At 42.0% G+C, this 21,393-nt stretch overlaps 1 protein-coding gene across 1 annotated transcript in view; it reads right to left on the bottom strand.

Moving 5' to 3' along the window:
• The window catches only part of kynu (kynureninase), a 278,857-nt gene that overhangs the window by 137,473 nt on the left and 119,991 nt on the right, over positions 1-21,393 (bottom strand). Inside the window, exon 5 of the mRNA XM_072257274.1 lies at positions 750-811. Coding sequence (XP_072113375.1) covers positions 750-811 — 62 coding nt within the window. The remainder of the gene's footprint in view (positions 1-749; positions 812-21,393) is intronic.

Genomic DNA, 21,393 nt, shown 5'->3' with positions numbered 1-21,393 from the left:
CTTATATCCTCATAACAATCAGAATCAGGTACAATATCACCAGCATATGGCATGAAATTTGTCTGTGTGGCAGCAGTACAATGCAATACATTATTTTAAAAATTGTCAATTACAGTAAATACATAAAATAGTTAAGTTAAATAAGTAGTGCAAAAATAGAAATAAAAAAGTCAGGTAGTGTTCATGGGTTCAATGTCCATTCAGAAATCTGATAGCAGAGGGGATGAAGCTGTTCCTGAATTATTGAATGTGTGCCTTCAGGCTTCTGCATCTCCTCCCTGATGAGAAAAGGACATGGCCTGGGTAATGGGGGTCCTTAATGATGGATGCCATCATTTTGAAGCTTCACTTCTTGAGCATGTCCTGGGCATTACGCAGACCAGTGCCCATGATGGAGCTGACTGAGTTTACAACTCTCTGCAGCTCATTTTGACCCTGTGCAGTAACCAACCCCCTCCAATGCCAGACAGTGATGCAGCCAGTTAGAATGCTCTCCATTGTACATCGGTAGAAATTTCCAAATGAGGATTCATGAGGATATTTTTAACCTCAACAACATGAAATTATGCAAGGGTAACTGAAGCAAATACTTTTGTAATGTTTCCCATTTATGTAGGTGACCTCCATGAAGCATACCATGAAACAAAAAAGAAATTATATGTCTGCAAATACTTACACTGTACCAGTTCTGTATTGGTGTCTAATTGCATTATTTTTCAAAATGACGTGTAGTAAAAATGACTTCTCACCAGCAGGAGATGCAAGTTCACGCTCAGTCCATTCATCAATGCAGTTTCTTCTTTTTTAGCACCTATGAAATAAAAAACTATTAGTGCACTATACCGAGTTGATTTTAGCTTTCATGTCATGTCGAACACTGCCTGTTTATATCTTGTATGTTTTGCTTGAATACATTAAATATTGTTTATACATTCAAGACATCAAATACTGAACATAATAGTTGGTTTTGCTGGCAAATATCAGTGGCTCATTGAGTTATCTGCTGAATATAAGGTAGCTTTTGAAATCCACCCACATGTTTTAATTAAACATGGTGGCAGGCATTGAAATGTCCTTCAAGTGATGTAGCATGAGTCTGTTTACAGTCGCTCAGGAGAGAAGTGTTGGAGTTGGAGCTGCCCCCATTGTTCACTCGGCAGAAGACATGCCATAGTCTTTGGCCCTGGAGTAATGCTATTTTGCTTGGCTGAATTCATGAGTAATCATGTATGGTTAAAAAACAATTAAGCTTGAACTATGATATGTGTGTCAGAGAAATATGGTCTTTCTGACTCTGTGCTTTACATTCTATGCCTGGTGATTCTGCTCAGTAACTACTACAAAACACCACAAATTGCAACAAATATGCAGAGCCCAGGCTTTGTCTTGGTCAGCAATTTTACACCCAAAGTAGAGCTCATAGGCTTTCGTAATAAGAGAAGTAATGCTCCATCTTTAAGATTTAAGTGTATACTCACCACAAATATAACAAAGTATCGTGGCTGTTGCAACATTGGCGAGACATTCTGCTGTCACAAGTACTCACAAAAATACAAAGACTTCATTAGAATGAGTACACAGAATATGCTATGTGCATCAACGTGATGGCAAACTGCTATATATGTGAACACAATGCATAGAACGGTGTGTACGTGATGATTTTATAGCTTTTCTAAAACCTGTCCCGCCATGCCGCATCCACCCTACCTAATCGTGCCTGGACAAGATAGAAAACTTTTCAGCTTACATTGTGGGCAATATTTTAATTGACTTGAATTATGAACTGAAATTTCAAATATGGGTGATTTCAAAGAAAATGGTATGTAATAAGGAAATTGCATGGATATTTTCATGATCAGCAGCCCAAAGTCCATGAGATACAACCAAAATCTTCAGGAAGCAAAATCCTTGTTGTCTAGTGTTTTTGAAAATAGAATTTTCGAAAAACTATAAAGATTGAAAAACAACCAATGTGCCCAAAAAAAGGCAAATTTTACAAATAAAAAAATACTGAGAACATGAGCTGTAAAGATTTCTTGAAAGTGAGGCTGTAGGTTGTACAATCAGTTCTGAGTTGTGATGAGTGAAACTATCCAGACTTCTTCAGCAGCCTAATGTAATAAGTGTTTCTGAAGTGGGGATCCTAAGGCTTCTGTACCCCCTGCCTGCTAGTAGTAACAAAAAAGCATGGCCTGGATGGTGAGGTTCTTGATGATGAATCTTGTGACAGTGCTCCATGTAAATGTGCTCAATGTTGGGGAGGGCTTTGACTGATGGACTAGTTGCATCAATAATATTCTGTTGGCTTTTTAGTTCCTGAGATTTGGTGTTTCCACACCACACCATGATGTAACAAGTTAGGTAACAATCCACTATGCATCTATAAAAGATTTGTCATAATTGCAATTACACCAGAGTGCTACACACAAAAGGTTGGAGGAATTCAACAAGTCAGACAACATCTATGAAGAAGAAGAAAAAAAGAACTGAAATCTCGGGCCAAGACTTTTCACCAGAACTCATCAGAAATTAGTTAAAGATTTTTTGGTGATTTGCTGATTCTACACAAATTTCCATGAAGGTAAATATGCTATTGTGCCTTCTTTGTAATGGCACTTACATGCTGGCAACAGGACAGAGCGCAGGAGGTGGCTTTTTGGTGAATTATGTGAGTGCTAGCCTTTTTGAAGTTGACCAATTGCTCTGCTCTTTTCCTATACCTTTCCAAATTACTTCTTTTCATTTAAGTGTCCAATTCCATTTTAGAATTGATCTTTGTCTCTGTTACTTTTCAGGCAGTACAGTTACAATTGAGTCACTGCATATACAATACTGTGCAAAAGTCTTAGGCACCCTAGATTTTTCATATAGTTTCAGATGGTATGTCCTCCACAGAGCCCTGATCTCAGTATCATCGAGGTTATCAGGGATAGAGACAGAAACAAGTGAGGCAAGACAGTCAAAGTCTGCAGGACTGTGGGAAGTTCTCCAAGATGCTTGAAACAACCTACCAGACAATTTTATTAAAACTGCACAACAGGGTACCTAAGAGAATTGAGCAGTTTTAAAGGCAATCACAACAAATTTTGATTTGAAGGCCAGGCAGCATCTACAGGAAGAGGTACAGTCGACGTTTCGGACCGAGACCCTTCGTCAGGACTAACTGAAAGAAGAAATAATAAGAGATTTGAAAGTGGGAGTGGGAGGGGGAGGGGGAGATCCAAAATTGTAGGACAATACAGGAGGGGGAGGGATGGAGCTAAGAGCTGGAAAGTTGATTGGCAAAAGGGATATGAGAGGATCATGGGACGAGAGGCCTAGGGAGAAAGAAAGGGGGAGGGGGGAAACCCAGAGGATGGGCAAGGAGTATAGTGAGAGGGACAGAGGGAGAAAAAGGATAGAGAAAAAAAATAATAACAATGAATAAATGAATAACGGATGGGGTACGAAGGGGAGGTGGGGCATTAACGGAAGTTAGAGAAGTCAAGGTTCATGCCATCAGGTTGGAGGCTACCCAGACGGAATATAAGGTGTTGTTCCTCCAACCTGAGTGTGGCTTCATCTTGACAGTAGAGGAGGCCGTGGTTAGACATATCAGAATGGGAATGGGACGTGGAATTAAAACGTGTGGCCATTGGGAGATCCTGCTTTCTCTGGCGGACAGAGCGTAGGTGTTCAGCGAAACGGTCTCCCAGCCTGCGTCAGGTCTCGCCAATCTCTTCCTATAGATGCTGCGTTCACCAGTATTTTTTATGTGTATTGCTTGAAATTCAAGCATCTGCAGATTTCCTCGTTTGAAATTTTGATTTGATTTAGTTTTTTATTGTTTGTTGCTCTTTATAATTTTTTTCATATTTAGAAACTTCATTTCATTATTTTTGAAAACATCTCCCCTTTTCAGAATTTTTTTTACATGTGCCTAAGACTTTTTCACAGTATAGTAAAAGGAAGTTTTCACGTATTTGTTCCTAATAAAGCTTTTTTCGTAATTATCTTCTTAAATTTGTATCCTCCAGGTATTAATCAACCAGGTTTCTTTCCATCAATTCAATCAAAATATCTCAAATTTTGGGTCAACAATCTTTTTCTCTCTAGTCCTGATGAAGGGTCTCGGCCCGAAACATTGACTGTACTCTTTCCACTGATACTGCCTGCCTCAAAAAAAAAATGCTGGTGAACGCAGAAGACCAGGCAGCATCTATAGGAAGACATACAATTGACGTTTTGGGTCAAGACCCTTCGGCAGGTCTCGGCCTGAAACGTCAACTGTACCTCATCCTATTGATGCTGCCTGGCCTGCTGCATTCACCAGCATTTTTTTTTGTGTATGTTGCTTGAATTTCTAGCATCTGCAGATTTCCTCGTGTTTGTGATACTGCCTGCCTGCTGAGTTCCTCCAGAATTTTGTGCGTTTTGCCTGGATTTCCAGCATCTGCAGATTTTCTCTTGTTCATTTTTTGTGTCCCTCTGTTAAATCTCTAATTATGACACTGGAAAATAAGGCTATTTTAAGAACATCAATAGAATCGTTAACATAAATAAAACTATTAAGCCTTGGGATATGTGAAACCAATTTTACTAAGTACTAAAATGGGACTTTTTGGAGCATTAAACACAGTACTTGCAATCTTAATATCACTAACATTTCTTATAAATAAAGCTGAAAGAGGAGAAGCAATGTAATGAAAATCTGGTCATCCAACTGCGATAGTACATCCTTCAATTCAAAATTTCAATATTCTATATAAATAGTAACAGCTTGCAAGACTTAGTTACTGGTAACCTTTTATGTAGCAGACAGTGAACATTGGATTGACCAGTTCAGACACTGGACAAAAACTAAATAAAATCTTGAAAATATCAGGTGGTAGGACAGCAATCCTTCCATTATTTCCTCTTCATTTTAAAATATGTCCTTTCAAAATTGACTTATTCAGAATTTCCAGATGATATGGATTGTATTCAGCAATGCACTCTTACATCAAACTCCACATTTGTGTTTGTCCTGCAGAATAGCATAGCCGTTGTCATCTCTCCAGCATACCAGATCTGTTTTTAAGCCACATAATATATTGTAAGAAGACGAGCAGCTTGCTTGTTGGAAGCCCAAGTTAATTCCCTGTGGTCACATTGAGGGGGCTAATAAGATTTTGAACAAAAAAAAATCACAACAGACTGTCCTTGTATAGAGAACAGAGATGAAAAGCCTTGGCTAAGGCATCATGAAAAGTTAAGCCTTTCTTACATAGTCTGCTTTACCTACACAGATACACTAAAGAAGAATTGTCAGTGTCAGAATACTGTTGCCAGCAGATTCATTCCTCTGTATGTGTGAATGCAATTACACAATGTAAAATCAAATCAAATTATTTTACAATACCTACCACTTGCTTTTATATAAAGACCTTCACATAATAATAATAAAATTATTACAAGTAAGAAAGGATTGTTGGAAATGAACAGGAAGCTTAACCTTGATTAAAGAAATAGATTTACCAGAACAAAAATGATTGCAGTTAAGTGATTGTGAAATACTGATTTTTCAAAGTATTTAAAACTATGATGGATCTATTCTGATGAGGAAGGGTGAGGATAAAATTCCAAATGTGGGGATGAAGGCATCTGAACACAAGGAGGAACTGGAAGAATGATGAAAACTGGTGATGCACAGGAAACCAGTATAGGAGAAGAGCAGAGTCTGCAAAAGAATGTGAAGCTTTATAAAGTCATGTCAGTAGTGAAACGATACAAGGATGAACAATGTGGTTTTATATTGCATTATGACATAGAAGGAAGGCATTTCATTCTATTAAGTCTATGCTTTCTCACAGAGCAATCAAATGTTACTACATTTCCCTGTAACACTCTATGCTTTCATCAGCTCCCTCGTGTTTCTGTTATTTACCTGGACATGAGGAACAATTTACAATGGCCAATTAATCCTGAACCCGCATAGCTAGAGGATGTGGGGTACTGGAGAAGGATGTGCAAATACAGACCACACAGGATTGAAAATTAGTCCTGGAGCTATGAGCAGCAGTTCTCACGCCTATGCCTTGGGCTTCAACTAAAATGTAAATGGTAGGGCATTGAAGAATGCAGTAGAACAGAGGGATCTAGGAATAATGGTGCATAGTTCCCTGAAGGTGGAATCTCATGTGGATAGGGTTGTGAAGAAAGCTTTTGGTATGCTGGTCTTTATAAATCAGATCATTGAGTATAGGAGTTGGGATGTAATGTTGAAATTGTACAAGGCATTGGTACGGCCAAATTTGGAGTATTGTGTATAGTTCCGGTCACTGAATTATAGGAAAGATGTCAACAAAACAGAGAGAGTACAGAGAAGATCTACTAGAATGTTACCTGGGTTTATAGAACATAGAACATAGAATAGTACAGCACAGTACAGGCCTTTCGGCCCACAATGTTGTGCCGACCCTCAAACCCTGCCTCCCATATAAGCCCCAACCTTAAATTCCTCCATATACCTGTCTAGTAGTCTCTTAAACTTCACTAGTGTATCTGCCTCCACCACTGACTCAGGCAGTGCAGTCCACACACCAACCACTCTCTGAGTTAAAAACCTTCCTCTAATATCCCCCTTGAACTTCCCACCCCTTACCTTAAAGCCATGTCCTCTTGTATTGAGCAGTGGTGCCCTGGGGAAGAGGTGCTGGCTATCCACTCTATCTATTCCTCTTATTATCTTGTACACCTCTATCACGTCTCCACTCATCCTCCTTCCCTCCAAAGAGTAAAGCCCCAGCTCCCTTAATCTCTGATCATAATGCATACTCTCTAAACCAGCAGCATCCCGGTAAATCTCCTCTGTACCCTTTCCAATGCTTCCACATCCTTCCTATAGTGAGGCGACCAGAACTGCACACGGTACTCCAAGTGTGGCCCAACCAGAGTTTTATAGAGCTGCATCATTACATCGCAACCCTTAAGCTCTATCCCTCAACTTATGAAAGCTAACACCCCATAAGCTTTCTTAACTACCCTATCTACCTGTGAGGCAACTTTCAGGGATCTGTGGACATGTACCCCCAGATCCCTCTGCTCCTCCACACTACCAAGTATCCTGCCATTTACTTTGTACTCTGCCTTGGAGTTTGTCCTTCCAAAGTGTACCACCTCACACTTCTCCGGGTTGAATGCCATCTGCCACTTCTCAGCCCACTTCTGCATCCTATCAATGACTCTCTGCAATCTTTGACAATCCTCTACACTATCTACAACACCACCAACCTTTGTGCCGTCTGCAAACTTGCCAACCCACCCTCCTACCCTTACATCCAGGTCGTTAATAAACCTAAGTTACAGAGAAAGGTTGAACAAATTCGGATCTTGAAGGAGACTAGTGTTGAAATTGCAGGGGCCCTGGCAGATATATTTAAAATGTTGGTGTCTACGGGTGAGGTGCCGGAGGATTGGAGAATGGCTCATGTTGTCCCGTTGTTTAAAAAGGGATCAAAAAGTAATCGGGGAAATTACAGACCGGTGAGCTTGACGTCAGTAGTGGGTAAGTTATTGGAGGGAGTACTAAGAGACAGAATCTACAAGCATTTGGATAGACAGGGACTTATTAGGGAGAGTCAACATGGCTTTGTGCATGGTAGGTCATGTTTGACCAATCTGTTGGAGTTTTTCGAGGAGGTTACCAGGAAAGTGGATGAAGGGAAGGCATCCATATCAATGATCCGGATGATAATGTGGTAAATTGGATCAGCAAATTTGCTGATGATACAAAGATTGGAGGTGTAGTGGACAGTGAGGAAGGTTTTCAAAGCTTGCAGATGGAGTTTAATATAGACAAGTGTGAAGTATTGCACTTTGGAAGAACAAACCAAGGTAGAACATACAGGGTAAATGGTAAGGCACTGAGGAGTGCAGTAGAACAGAAGGATCTGGGAATACAGATACAAAATTCCCTAAAAGTGGTGTCACAGGTAGATAGGGTCGTAAAGAGAGCTTTTGGTACATTGGCCTTTATTAATCAAAGTATTGAGTATAAGAGCTGGAATGTTATGGTGAGGTTGTATAAGGCATTGGTGAGGCCGAATCTGGAGTATTGTTTTCAGTTTTGGTCACCAAATTACAGGAAGGATATAAATAAGTTTGAAAGAGTGCAGAGAAGGTTTACTAGGATGTTGCCGGGACTTGAGAAACGCAGTTACAGAGAAAGGTTCAATAGGCTAGGATTTTATTCCCTGGAGCGTAGAAGAATGAGGGGAGATTTGATAGAGGTATATAAAATTATGATGGGTATAGATAGAGTGAATGCAAGCAGGCTTTTTCCACTGAGGCAAGGGGAGAAAAAAACCAGAGGACATGGATTAAGGGGAAAGGGGAAAAGTTTAAAGGAAACATTGGCGGGGGGGGGCTTCTTCACACAGAAAGTGGTGGGAGTGTGGAATCAGCTGCCAGACGAGGTAGTAAATGCAGGTCCTTTTTTAACATTTAAGAATAAATTGGACAGATATATGGATGGGAGGTGTATGGAGGGATATGGTCCATGTGCAGGTCAGTGGGACTAGGCAGAAAATGGTTCGGCACAGCCAAGAAGGTCCAAAAGGCCTGTTTCTGTGCTGTAGTTTTTCTATGGTTTCTAAGTTGGGTCTTTATTCTTTGGAGCATAGGAGGTTGAGGGGGCACTTGATAGAGGGATTTAAAATTATGAGAGGGATAGATAGAGTTGACATGGATAGGCTTTTTCCATTGAGAGTAGGGGAGATTCAAACAAGAGGACATGAGTTCAGGTTAAAGGGCAAAAGTTTAGGGGTAACATGAGGGGGAACTTCTTTACTCAAACAGTGGAACGAGCTTCCAGCAGAAGTGGTTGAGACAGGTTCGATGTTGTCATTTAAAGTTAAATTAGACAGCTAGATGGACAGGAAAGGAATGGAGGGTTATGGGCTGAGTGCAGGTCGGTGGGACTAGGTGAGAGTAGGAGCTCGGCACGGACTAGAAGGGCCGAGATTGCCTGTTTCCGTGCTGTAGCTCTAATGCCATCATTAAAGAAAGGAGGAAAGGTGCAGAAGAGGCTCACCAAGACACAGTTAGAATTGGAGTATAATACCCATAAGGAAAGGTTTTCTCAAAGGCTAAGAAGCAACCATATTTAAGCATATAAAATTATCAGAAGCATAGCTAGCGTAGGCAGTCAGAGGGTGAAAATGTCAAGTACAAGAAAGGCACAGCTTTAAAGTGGGAGGGGAAAGGCATTATTATTACACAGAGTAGTAGGTGTCTGGAACATCCTGCCAGGGAAGGAGTAGCAGTAGGTAGAATACAAATGTTTAAGAGGTATCTAGGCAGAAGTATCAACAGACAGGGAATGTGGAACACATGCAGGAAAATGGGATGAGTTTAATTGGCTTCATGGTTGAAATGACATGGTTGCCTTAAAGGTCTGTTTATGCATTGTTAGATTAGGTACTGTACTCTATGTACAATGTGCAGAAAATGGTAACTTTGTAATCTGGATGCCAATACAAATCATGGATGATAGTAAGTTAAACGTGTTGCAAGTTAAAATAAGGGAGAAGTTGTTTAGCTTCATTTAATACATAAAATGGTTGGGAGCTAGTAGTGCATTAAATTGATGAGGGAAACAATTGTCACCCAGAGGAGGCCAGAATTAGAGGAGTCCACTGATTTTGAATGGAAGTTAAAACTTTGGGTGAGTACGGAGGTAGGAAAATACAGTCATTCCTCGGTTTCCGCCGGGGATTGGTTCCAAGATCCCCCGCGGATACCAAAATCTGCGGATGCTCAAGTCCCTTATATAAAAAGGCGTAGTGTTTTCATATAACCTGCGCATATCCTCCCGTATGCTTTAAATCATCTCTAGATTACCTATAATACCTAATAAAATGTAAATGCTATGTAAATAGTTGTTATACTGTATTGTTTAGGGAATAATGACAAGAAAAAAAAGTTTGTACATGTTCAGTACAGACGCAACCATCGTAGCTCTTCTGGGAACGCTGATGCCGCCTCGGCACCAGCCGATGCCGATTCTCCCGTTATCTTTAAGTTCTTGAGGCTGTAGCGCTTTACATAGCTAGCCAGCCATCCCTTACTAGCCTTAAACTCCTTCCTCTCGCTCACAACACAAGTAGCGAATGAGCAAGACGCCAGGCGAACAATGCTCAAACGAGTGCTGGAGAGAGACTGAGGATCTGTGAAATGGCGAGAGGCTACAACAGGGTATGCCTACACATCACTTCATTCACATGGATTCAGCGTAGTGCTCAGCATGTGGCAAATTCAAGTTTTGCTTTTTGGAACTTTCAAAGTTTTTTTCCGAAAATTTTTGATCCGTGGTTGGTTGAATCTGCGGATGCGGACCCCGCGGATATGGAGGGCCGACTGTACAGGGATTTAATCCACAAATATTTATTCAATTGAATGAAAGTTTGTCAATTGTACGAAGCTAGATGGCAGTATGGGCTATGTTTGTGAATTGACAAAGACGTGGCAGATGGAATATAACGTTAAAATATGTGAGGTCACATATTCTGTTTGAAAAAGTAAAGAAGCTAAAGTGTTTATAAGATTATGTGAGATTAAAATGAATTAGTGCACAAATAGACCTGGATGGCATTGTATGCATATCAGTGAAAGTTTGGGTGCAGCAAGAAATCATAAAGGCAAATGTTATATTCATCTTCATTACAAGATGAGTTGAATAAATGGTAAATCTTGTTACGTGAATGAAGTCACCGGAGAAAAGTACTGCTAGATATAAAGCAGCCCCTTATTCGACAAAACAAGATATAGCAGGCATTGTATGGAGACGCTTTCGGTGGAAAGGTCTTCCAACGCCACATTTTGTATGCTAAAGATCAAAGAAAATTCAGGACAATTCAAACAATTTTTACAATATATTTACAAATATAAACAATATTTACAATCTTCCCACCATCACACCCAAAAACGAGTGTTAATCTCTGTCGCATCCATACAATGGAATGTTGAATGGACTTGTGCTATGCAGACCATCAGCAAAGTGCCTGTTTCCTGGTGTGTGAACCTATTGTTCGGAGCTGCATTCAAATCAAATCCACAATTCAAATTCAGATGTGAAGGCTGGTGACCAAAGTTATCTGCTAAATGTGCTAAACACAAAATTCATTCTAACAGTCCCTCCTCTTGGCCCTCCTGGACAAAAATATACTTGGTCCAGGAAAGGCCAAACGTTAAGGAGGATCTATTCAAATAAGGCAGCAGAAATGTCCTTCCTCTGAATCGCCCCCCCCGCCCACCAAATATCATCTACATCTACCCTATCATCCCTTATCGCTACCTACAAAATGCTAAGCAGTGAGCACAGACCTTTCGAAGGGCCTCTGTCCGAAACATCGACTGTATTCTTTTCCATAGATGCTGCCTGGCCTGCTGAGTTCCTCCAGCATTTTGTGTGTGTTGATTGGATTTCTAGCATCTGCAGGTTTTCTCTTGTTTGTGAAGAAGGGAGATTGTACAACAGTCTTTAGAAATGCGGCTTCTTTCATATGCCTGTTGGCTCTTTCCCTGCTGGCTGAATGCAGCTTAATCACATTCCTTCTCTTCACCCCTTCATTCTCTCGTAGCTAAATCTCCCTCTTTCCAGGGGCACCAGCAAGGTAAGTGCATCAGGCTCAGAGACCCTCTGATCGATGTACAGGAAAGGGTTGGGGTGGTCTCCAATTGAATGACTGCAAGGACCTTTCTCTCTTCTGAATGGTCTGATCGATCGCTGGCCCCAACTGCTGGAAGGGGGCAGCTCACTTGTATTCAGGTTGGAGGTGACTGCCTTCAGATGCCGTGCACAATCTTTCTAAGTCTGCCACGTTATTGAAGTTGTGGAACCCATTGTCTCTGACAACGGGTTCCACAACTTAAATCCCTCCCCATCTATTTTTTCCCCAATACCTCTTTCTATTCTATGCTGTTCGACTAATCATCCACCTTCAGCAAACAGCCATCATCACAGAGTACTGACTGTTACTATCACACTTTAGTATGTTATTCATGGGTTTCTGTCATGCTGTCAGTGTCTTCTGCCTTCACGTTTGCTGTGGGTGTGTTTCCATCAACTGTGGTCAGGTCTGGTGTGGCCGGATGGTGTTAAACTCTTAGGTTCTCTATAATTACACGATTACTGGGTACACTTGATCCCCCGCTCTGTCTGTGGGAGCAACAAGAAAGTGAGTTTTGCAGTTTAGCCTAGGTCTGGTGTTTCTACTGTCTGCCTCACCAAGTCTGCACACGGACACAAGTCTCATTTGTTAAAAGTACCATCTGTGGTCCTATCCATCTGGGAGCAAACCCTGCCCTTTCAGGCAGCACCCTCACCATGACTTGGTCACCCAGCTATGTCAGAATCAGAATCAGGTTTATTATCACCGGCATGTGACGTGAAATTTGTCAACTTAGCAGCAGCAGTTCAATGCAATACATAATCCAGCAGAGAGAGAGAAAAAAAATTTAAAAATGATAATAAATGAACAAGTAAATCAATTACGTATAGTGAATAGATTGAAAAGTGTGCAAAAACAGACATACTGTACAGGTTTCCCCCACTATCCGAATGTAGAGTGTTCCTATGAAACTGTTCGTAAGCCGAAATGGCAGAGAGCGAAGAAGCAATTACCATTAATTTATATGGGAAAATTTTTTGAGCGTTCCCAGACCCCAAAAATAATCTACCAAATCATACCAAATAGCACATAAAACCTAAGATAACACTAACATATAGTAAAAGCAGGAATAATATGATAAATACACAGCCTATATAAAGTAGAAATAATGTATGTACAGAGTAGTTTCATCTAACAGAATCGGGAAGTCTGAGCCCAAATCGATTTGTCGAAAAAAAATCAGCACATACACGCATGTACACATTATGCATTCGCACGTACACGCACGTCACACATGCACACGTACACGCATTTGCACGTCACACATGTGCACACACCTGCCTGCGCAAGGCTTCATGGTCATGGTAGTCTTTCTCAGGGTAAACACAAGTTTAAAGCGAGTATCTTTTTTCGTAAAAGCGAAAATCCTCTTTCAGTTAATGAAAATAGGTACTAATGTAGGTTTTTTTGTAAAAGCGAAATATCGTAAAGAGGACGTTCGGAAAGCGGGGGACACTTGTATATTAAAAGAAGGTGAGGTAGTGTCCGAGGATTCAGTGTCCATTCAGGAATTGGATGGCAGAGGGGAAGAAGCTGTTCCTGAATCACTGAGTCTGTACCTTCAGGCTTCTGTACATCCTACTTGATGGTAACAGTGAGAAAAGGTCATGCCTGGGTGCAGGAGGTCCTTAATAATGGACACTGCCTTTCTGAGACTATGTGAGGACTATCTCCCTCCAGTTCTCTCTCCGCAGCAGTGTGCTGCTACTGTATTGTTTGTTCCTTCAACAGCTTAAATTGGTTACAAAGGTCTTTCACATCCTGTGTCATTCTATCCCTGTAAGCCCCAGACTCACCACAACACATAATTATCCCATAAGGGAGTGTCGTTGCTTGCTCCATTAATAATTCATAAGGGCTGAGACCCAGCGTGTGGTCTGGGGCTGCTCACAACCTCATTGGGATTCATGGTAATACATCAACTCATGCCTTTCCCGTTTCAGCTATAGCTTTGTCTAAGGCACTCTTGATTGCTCGGTTCATCCTTTCTACCATTCCTGAACTCTGAGGGTGGTAGGATATGCGGAACTGTTGTCGAATCCCTAACAATTAGCACAGTTCCTTCATCACTTTCCCTGTGAAATGTGCTTCCTGATCCGAGTCCACCTGAACTGGGGTTCCCCACCTCAGGTGGATTTCCTGAACAAATCTGTGCAGCGGTGCTGGTGGTGCAGTCTCTTGTTGGGAAAGCCTGTACTAACTGGGTGAAATGATCCATAATTACTTGACAGTAGCTTTTCCCCTTGTGTTTTGGCAGGGGCCCTGTGAAGTCCGTTAGGATATTTTCCCAGGGTCCCCTCAGCCCTGACTGATCTGCCAGCAGTAGGTTTATGCCCTTACTAGGGTTATGCTGGACACAAATGATACAACATCAGCAGAATTTCTCAACATCCCCGCCCATCACCAGTCCTGTCAGAGGGTCAGGATCATGTTCTGCCTTCCCTGATGCATCACCCCATGATATAACTTCAGTTGCATCTGCCTAATACATAGGTGGGAGGGGGGGGGGGGCGGGGGAGGCACCATGACTCCTTCCTCCCCATGGGTCCAGCTCCCATCTGGTCCCTCTTTTGCTCCCTTTCTCCTTCTCTTCTGCCTCCACCTCTTCATATAATTTTACTTCCGACGTTCCTTCCTGCACACTTGAAATTTCAATTGCCACTTTGTTCCTTTGCGGCCATCTTTTCACTGATGTCTGCCCACTCAATTCCTTTCTGATCCTTACTCTCCCCTTTCCAGTGTGTTTTTACTTTAACTACTGCCACCTCTGCTGGCAGACTCACTGCTTCCAGCAGTTGTTGTCTTAGGTGCCCGTGCTGAATACCTGCACCTGTGAGGTTACAAAGCCTCTTCATGCCCATGCCATCAGAAAATCATGCACTACCCTGAAATCATACCTGATATCTGTATACAGTTGGCCCACATTTTCCGAATGTGCGCTTTACGACATCTTGCTGTTATGAAAAACCTACATTAGTTATCTGTTTTTGCTAACAGAAGGTGTTTACACCGTTACGAAAAAAGGCAGCACGCGCTTGAACAGCCAAGCTTCTTCCCCCCCCCCCCCCCCCACGGAATTGCATTCTAGCTGGCATTGCTTAAACATGTGCTTTATCTTGATTTATTTTGTGCATCTGTTAGCAAGATGAGTTCTAAGGTATCGGAAAACCTTGAAGGAGCTCGTAAGGGTGATACGCTTAATGTAAAACTAGACATAATTAAGCGTTTCGATCGTGGTGAACGAAGTAAGGATACTGTCCGCACGTTGAACTTGCCTGCGTCCACCATTCGCACTACTTATACGCAGAGAGAGAATTTTGAAAGCTGCCGATGTTACTGTTGGTTCTGCTCATAGCAAAGTGGTTTCTCTTAGTCGGCATCCAATAATGGATAAAACAGTGAACGCAGCAGGCCAGGCAGCATCTATAGAAAGAGGTACGGTCGACGTTTCGAGCCGAGACCCTTCATCAGGACTAACTGAAGGAAGAGTGAGTAAGGGATTTGAAAGTGGGAGGGGGAAGGGGAGATCCAAAATGATAGGAGAAGACAGGAGGGGGAGGGATGGAGCCAAGAGCTGGACAGGTGATTGGCAAAAGGGATATGAGAGGATCATGGGACAGGAGGCCTAGGGAGAAAGAAAAGGGGGAGGGGGGGAACCCAGAGGATGGGCAAGGGGTATCGTGAGAGGGACAGAGGGAGAAAAAGGAGAGAGAGAGAAAGAATGTGTGTATAGAAATAAATAACGGATGGGGTACGAGGGGGAGGTGGGGCATTAGCGAAAGTTTGAGAAGTCAATGTTCATGCCATCAGGTTGGAGGCTACCCAGATGGAATATAAGGTGTTGTTCCTCCAACCTGAGTGTGGCTTCATCTTTACAGTAGAGGAGGCTGTGGATAGACATATCGGAATGGGAATGGGATGTGGAATTAAAAGGTGTGGCCACTGGGAGATCCTGCGGCCTCCGTCTATCCACGAGAAATGGAGACTGAGGCATAATCCTAAATCAGAATCAGGATCGAGGTTAATATCACCAGCCTATGTTGTGAAATCTGCTGTCTTTGCAGCTGCAGTACAATGCAATACATAATAATAGGAAAGAAATGTAAATTACAATAAATATATATATTTCATTCTTAAATTAAATTAGTCCAAAAATTTAAAAAAATTCAGTGAGGTAGTATTCATGGATTCAATGTCCATTCAGAAATCGGATGGCAGAGGAAAAGTGTTCTAGAATCATTAAGTGTGTGCCTTCAGGCTCCTGTACCTCCTTCCTGATGGGCACAATAAGGGTGATTTTGAATTCAAGAATAAGGTCAGCTGATGAATTAAACTGAAGTAATTCAATTAACCTGGATTCAAAATCATTCCTTAACAATCACTATGAAATGTCTAGATTATCAATTAAAAAGAACAGACTGACTAGTGTTATAAGGAAATATTTTCTGGTACCTTTATCTATTTGACCCCTACGTAACTCAAGACCAAGAACAATGGCTGGCTTTTAACTGCCTCCAAGTTCTAAGGCAAGAATAAATCGTATTTAGAGAGAATACAGATTGGCAATGCCACTTAATGTAAAACTAAAAACACTCAGCAAAACAGAACATCTGAATACTGAAATTATGGGCACGTGGACAGGTTAAGAACATTAACAGTGTAAAAGGCAGTGAAAATCAAAGAGATACTAGTCAAAGAAGATCGCACTGCAGCATCCAATAAAATACATGATAACACTCAATGACAAATGAAAGAGACAGATGGAATGGAACATCATGACCTGAAGGGAATATTCAGAAAAAGATAATCTGAAATAACTCATGCTCAAAGGATAAAATCAAAGGCAGCAATTGGCATGGGAAGCCAAATGAACAAAATGAGTCTCAGAGCTGTCAAACTGAACAATCACTCACTGTCCTTCCACCAGCAATGAAATACTGAAGAGCGAGATAATAATCTCCATTTGTAAAGTATGAGATCATAAGACCACAAGATAAGAACATTTGGCTCACTTCCCCTCAACCATTTACAGGCATGTCTATTACAGCACCCAGCTGTCTTTAAAATTACCCTAGGTACTCACCTCCAAAATTGTGTTTCTTATTTCACTTTCTATATCATTTAACATCATGAATACTTTAACACCTAATCTTCCTCGTTCCTCTGTTCAAGGTTGAAGCATGGAATTTTCTTCAGGTTTTCATTATCATTCACCAGTCCATTCCCAGGAGCCGATTTGGCACCTTTTCAATTGTTCTACCTTCTAATCTGAATGCGTCTGCAATGACTCTATCAGCAAATCTGCACACTTTTATTCAAGTGCCTATTCTGGTATCTGTTCCCCACTTTTCCTTCGCTACATCGACGACTGCATTGGCGCTGCTTCCTGCACGCATGCAGAACTCGTTGACTTTATTAACTTTGCCTCCAACTTTCACCCTGCTCTCAAGTTTACCTGGTCCATTTCCGACACCTCCCTCCCCTTTCTAGATCTTTCTGTCTCTGTCTCTGGAGACAGCTTATCCACTGATGTCTACTATAAGCCTACTGACTCTCACAGCTATCTGGACTATTCCTCTTCTCACCCTGTCTCTTGCAAAAACGCCATCCCCTTCTCGCAATTCCTCCATCTCCGCCGCATCTGCTCTCAGGATGAGGCTTTTCATTCTAGGACGAGGGAGATGTCTTCCTTTTTTAAAGAAAGGGGCTTCCCTTCCTCCACTATCAACTCTGCTCTTAAACGCATCTCCCCCATTTCACGTACACCTGCTCTCACTCCATCCTCCCGCCACCCCACTAGGAATAGGGTTCCCCTGATCCTCACCTACCACCCCACCAGCCTCCGGGTCCAACATATTATTCTCCATAACTTCCGTCACCTCCAACGGGATCCCACCACTAAGCACATCTTTCCCTCCCCCCACCCCTCTGCATTCCGCAGGGATCGCTCCCTACACAACTCCCTTGTCCATTCGTCCCCCCAATCCCTCCCCACTGATCTCCCTCCTGGCACTTATCCGTGTAAGCGGAACAAATGCTACACATGCCCTTATACTTCCTCCCTTACCACCATTCAGGGCGCCAAACAGTCCTTCCAGGTGAGGCAACACTTCACCTGTGAGTCGACTGGGATGATATACTGCGTCCGGTGCTCCCGATGTGGCCTTTTATATATTGGCGAGACCCGACGCAGACTGGCAGACCGCTTTGCTGGACATCTACGCTCTGTCCGCCAGAGAAAGCAGGATCTCCCAGTGGCCACACATTTTAATTCCACATCCCATTCCCATTCTGACATGTCTATCCACGGCCTCCTCTACTGTAAAGATGGAGCCACACTCAGGTTGGAGGAACAACACCTTATATTCTGTCTGGGTAGCCTCCAACCTGATGGCATGAACATCGACTTCTCTAACTTCTGCTAAGGCCCCACCTCCCCCTCGTACCCCATCTGTTACTTATCTTTATGCACACATTCTTTCTCTCACTCTCCTTTTTCTCCCTCTGTCCCTCTGAATATGCCTCTTGCCCATCCGCTGGGTCCCCCCCCACTCCTTGTCTTTCTTCCCGGATCTCCTGTCCCATGATCCTCTCGTATCCCCTTTTGCCTATCACCTGTCCAGCTCTTGGCTCTATCCCTCCCTCTCCTGTCTTCTCCTATCATTTTGGATCTCCCCCTCCCCCTCCAACTTTCAAATCCCTTACTCACTCTTCCTTCAGTTAGTCCTGACGAAGGGTCTCGGCCTGAAACGTCGACTGCACCTCTTCCTAGAGATGCTGCCTGGCCTGCTGCGTTCACCAGCAACTTCGATATGTGTTGCTTGAATTTCCAGCATCTGCAGAATTCCTGTTGTTTACACTTTTATTCAAGGTGGTTGGCTGACCAGAAAACCGACCGTCCTAGTAACCTCCCACTCACATTCCATAGATTCCAATTTAACGGACACACTACTGTACTTCAGAATGTGACACAACTCACTTACTGGCACAACTTCACACTTGGGCAAGTTAACACCATTAATGCAAAACATATTTCATGCACTCTTATGATGAATATGAAATTGTTCATAAATAACCCTGGTGAATTTTTGTTTGCTAACTGTTAGGCAATTATTGATTACACCTGGTTCATTGCAGATATTTGAATTCCTTTTTGTGGAGCGCAGGTCCACAGCACGGCATCTTTCCACTTCCTGATTTATTTCCCTTATGATACAGATTCAGAAATATAACCATTTTTATTTTAAAAGATACAGCACAGTAACAGGCCCTAGCAGCCCAATGAACCTGTGTGACCAATTAACCTATGAATCTTTTTTGAATGTTGAAGGAAACTGGGAATCATTTATAGACAGTGGTGGGAATTGAACCTACATACATCGCTGTAATAGCATTATTGCCAACAACTAAGTTACTGTGCCACCCTAATTATTATAAATTTCAAAATATTGCAGGCTCTAGTTCATTCTTATCCCATTTCCAAACAATGATGGACCCCCATCATCCAGGTCATGCCCTGTTCACATTGCTACCATCAGGAAAGAGGCACAGAAGCTTGAAGGCACACGCTCAGTGATTCAGGGGTAACTTCTTCGCCTCCACCATCCGATTTCTTAATGGACATTGAACCCATGAACTTTTTAATTTCCATTTTTGCATTTTTTATTTAATAAAACAAGTTAATATATATAATATACCAGCAGTCCCCAACCACCGGGCCGCGGACCGGTACCAGACCACAAAGTATGCGCTACCGGGCTGCGAGGAAATGATATGATTTGGCGATAGGAGTCAGCTGCAATTTTCCTCATTCCCTGACACGCCCACTGTTGAGTCATTACGCAGCGAAGGTCATTACTCGCGCGACATCCATGTCAGCACGGGAAGAAGATCAACTTCTCGAGCTTGCAAGTGATGGTGGGCTGAAAACTACGTTTGACATAACATCTCTGCCGGCATTCTGGATCAACGTCAAAGCTAAATATCCTGAGATAGCCACGAAAGCACTGAAAACGTTGCTTCCATTTCCAACATATCTCTGCAATGAATGCAACGAAAACCAAATTGCGGAATAGACTGGACATAAGGAACCCCCCTTCGAGTATCGCTGTCTCCCATCACCCCTCGATAGGACCGTCTTGTTGCAGAAAAACAAGCCCAGGGCTTCCACTGATTCAGCGATATTGATGTGTTGCAATGATTTTATATGTTCATATGGGGAAAATATGCTGTGTGTGTTTAATATCCAAACGTTACTTAAAATGTTATGATGCTATTGACTTATATAACCATATAACAATTACAGCACGGAAACAGGCGTCTCAACCTTCTAGTCCGTGCCGAACGCTACTCTCACCTAGTCCCACCGACCTGCACTCAGCCCATAACCCTCTATTCCTTTCCTGTCCATACACCTATCCAATTTTTCTTTAAATGATAATATCGAACCTGTCTCTACCACTTCTACTGGAAGTTCGTTCAACACTTACTTCAAACTCCCCTGACCTTCCCTGATAATTGACTTATCACTATATTCATGCGAGGAAAATATGCGCTGTGTGTTTAATATTAAATTCGTTAGATAAGCCCTTTTAGAAACGAAATTCAGTGTATTAGCCACTTATCACCTATATTCCCATTGTGATTAACGCCCCCCACCCCGAACAGAATGCCAAAAATGATTTGTAGAAAAAATCGGCACGTACATGCATGCGCAAATCACGCATGCGCACTGGTGCCCGCGCAAAGCTTCATGGTCATTGTAGTCTCTCGGGGTAAGCTCAAACGTATTTGACTGCTACTCTTGTCCGTTGGCAACCCTACCCCACCCCTCCCGATCTGCCAGTCTGCAAGAATATTGTTAATATGAAACCGGTCCGCAGTGCAAAAAAGGTTGGGGACCCCTGTAATATACTGTAATTCATGTTTTTTTCTATTATTATGTATTGCAATGTACTGCTGCCTCACAGTCACCAAATTTCACAACATATGCCGGTGATATTAAACTTGATTCTGAATTCATTTGATAGTTGTGATGCTATTTGTCTTCAGTTAATTTCTGAGCCATATTCAGATTTCAGTGAACTCATATTGCTTCTAACAGGTTGTCTGTTAGCCTTTAAAATAGTGCCCAAAATTTGAAATGATAGAAGGATTCAAAATGATGCAAGTGAAGCGTGGAATCTGACACAAGTGCAAAAATGGATTCCCCACTGAGCAACTGGGAAACCATTGCAAAGAACGGTTTGAAGTGCCAAAAGTATTGGTGACAGGATAGCTTCACTTCAGTTCTCTGCTAGCAGCTTCAGCATCTGTTTTTCTGCATCCATTAACATCATCTGCCTTTAAACTTTTTCCATGACATTTCCATTCTTTTCAGATTTGGACTCAAGGAAGATTTAAAACACCACAAAAGCAACCTTTAAGGACAATATGTGGAAGCTATTTTGAAAACTTTTCCCAAATTTCTCTTTTAAGATGTTCTCAAAATGGGCACGATTTACAGTTTAACGGCAGTCCTCTTTTTACAAGTAGTCATTTGCTTTCAATGACTTTGAATAACAAATCAAAAGTCATTTGAAACATATACTGTTTTGGCTCTAGCGAACACCAGCCTCATGGTTAGAAAACAAAATCACATTCTGAGTTTGAAATTGCGAAACACATTTGCTTAAAAATTTGCTCAATAGTAATATTGTGCATT

This window comes from Mobula birostris, chromosome 5 (genome assembly GCF_030028105.1).
Source record: "Mobula birostris isolate sMobBir1 chromosome 5, sMobBir1.hap1, whole genome shotgun sequence".
Taxonomy (NCBI): domain Eukaryota; kingdom Metazoa; phylum Chordata; class Chondrichthyes; order Myliobatiformes; family Myliobatidae; genus Mobula; species Mobula birostris.
This window is presented reverse-complemented; position numbering and strand designations above follow the sequence as displayed.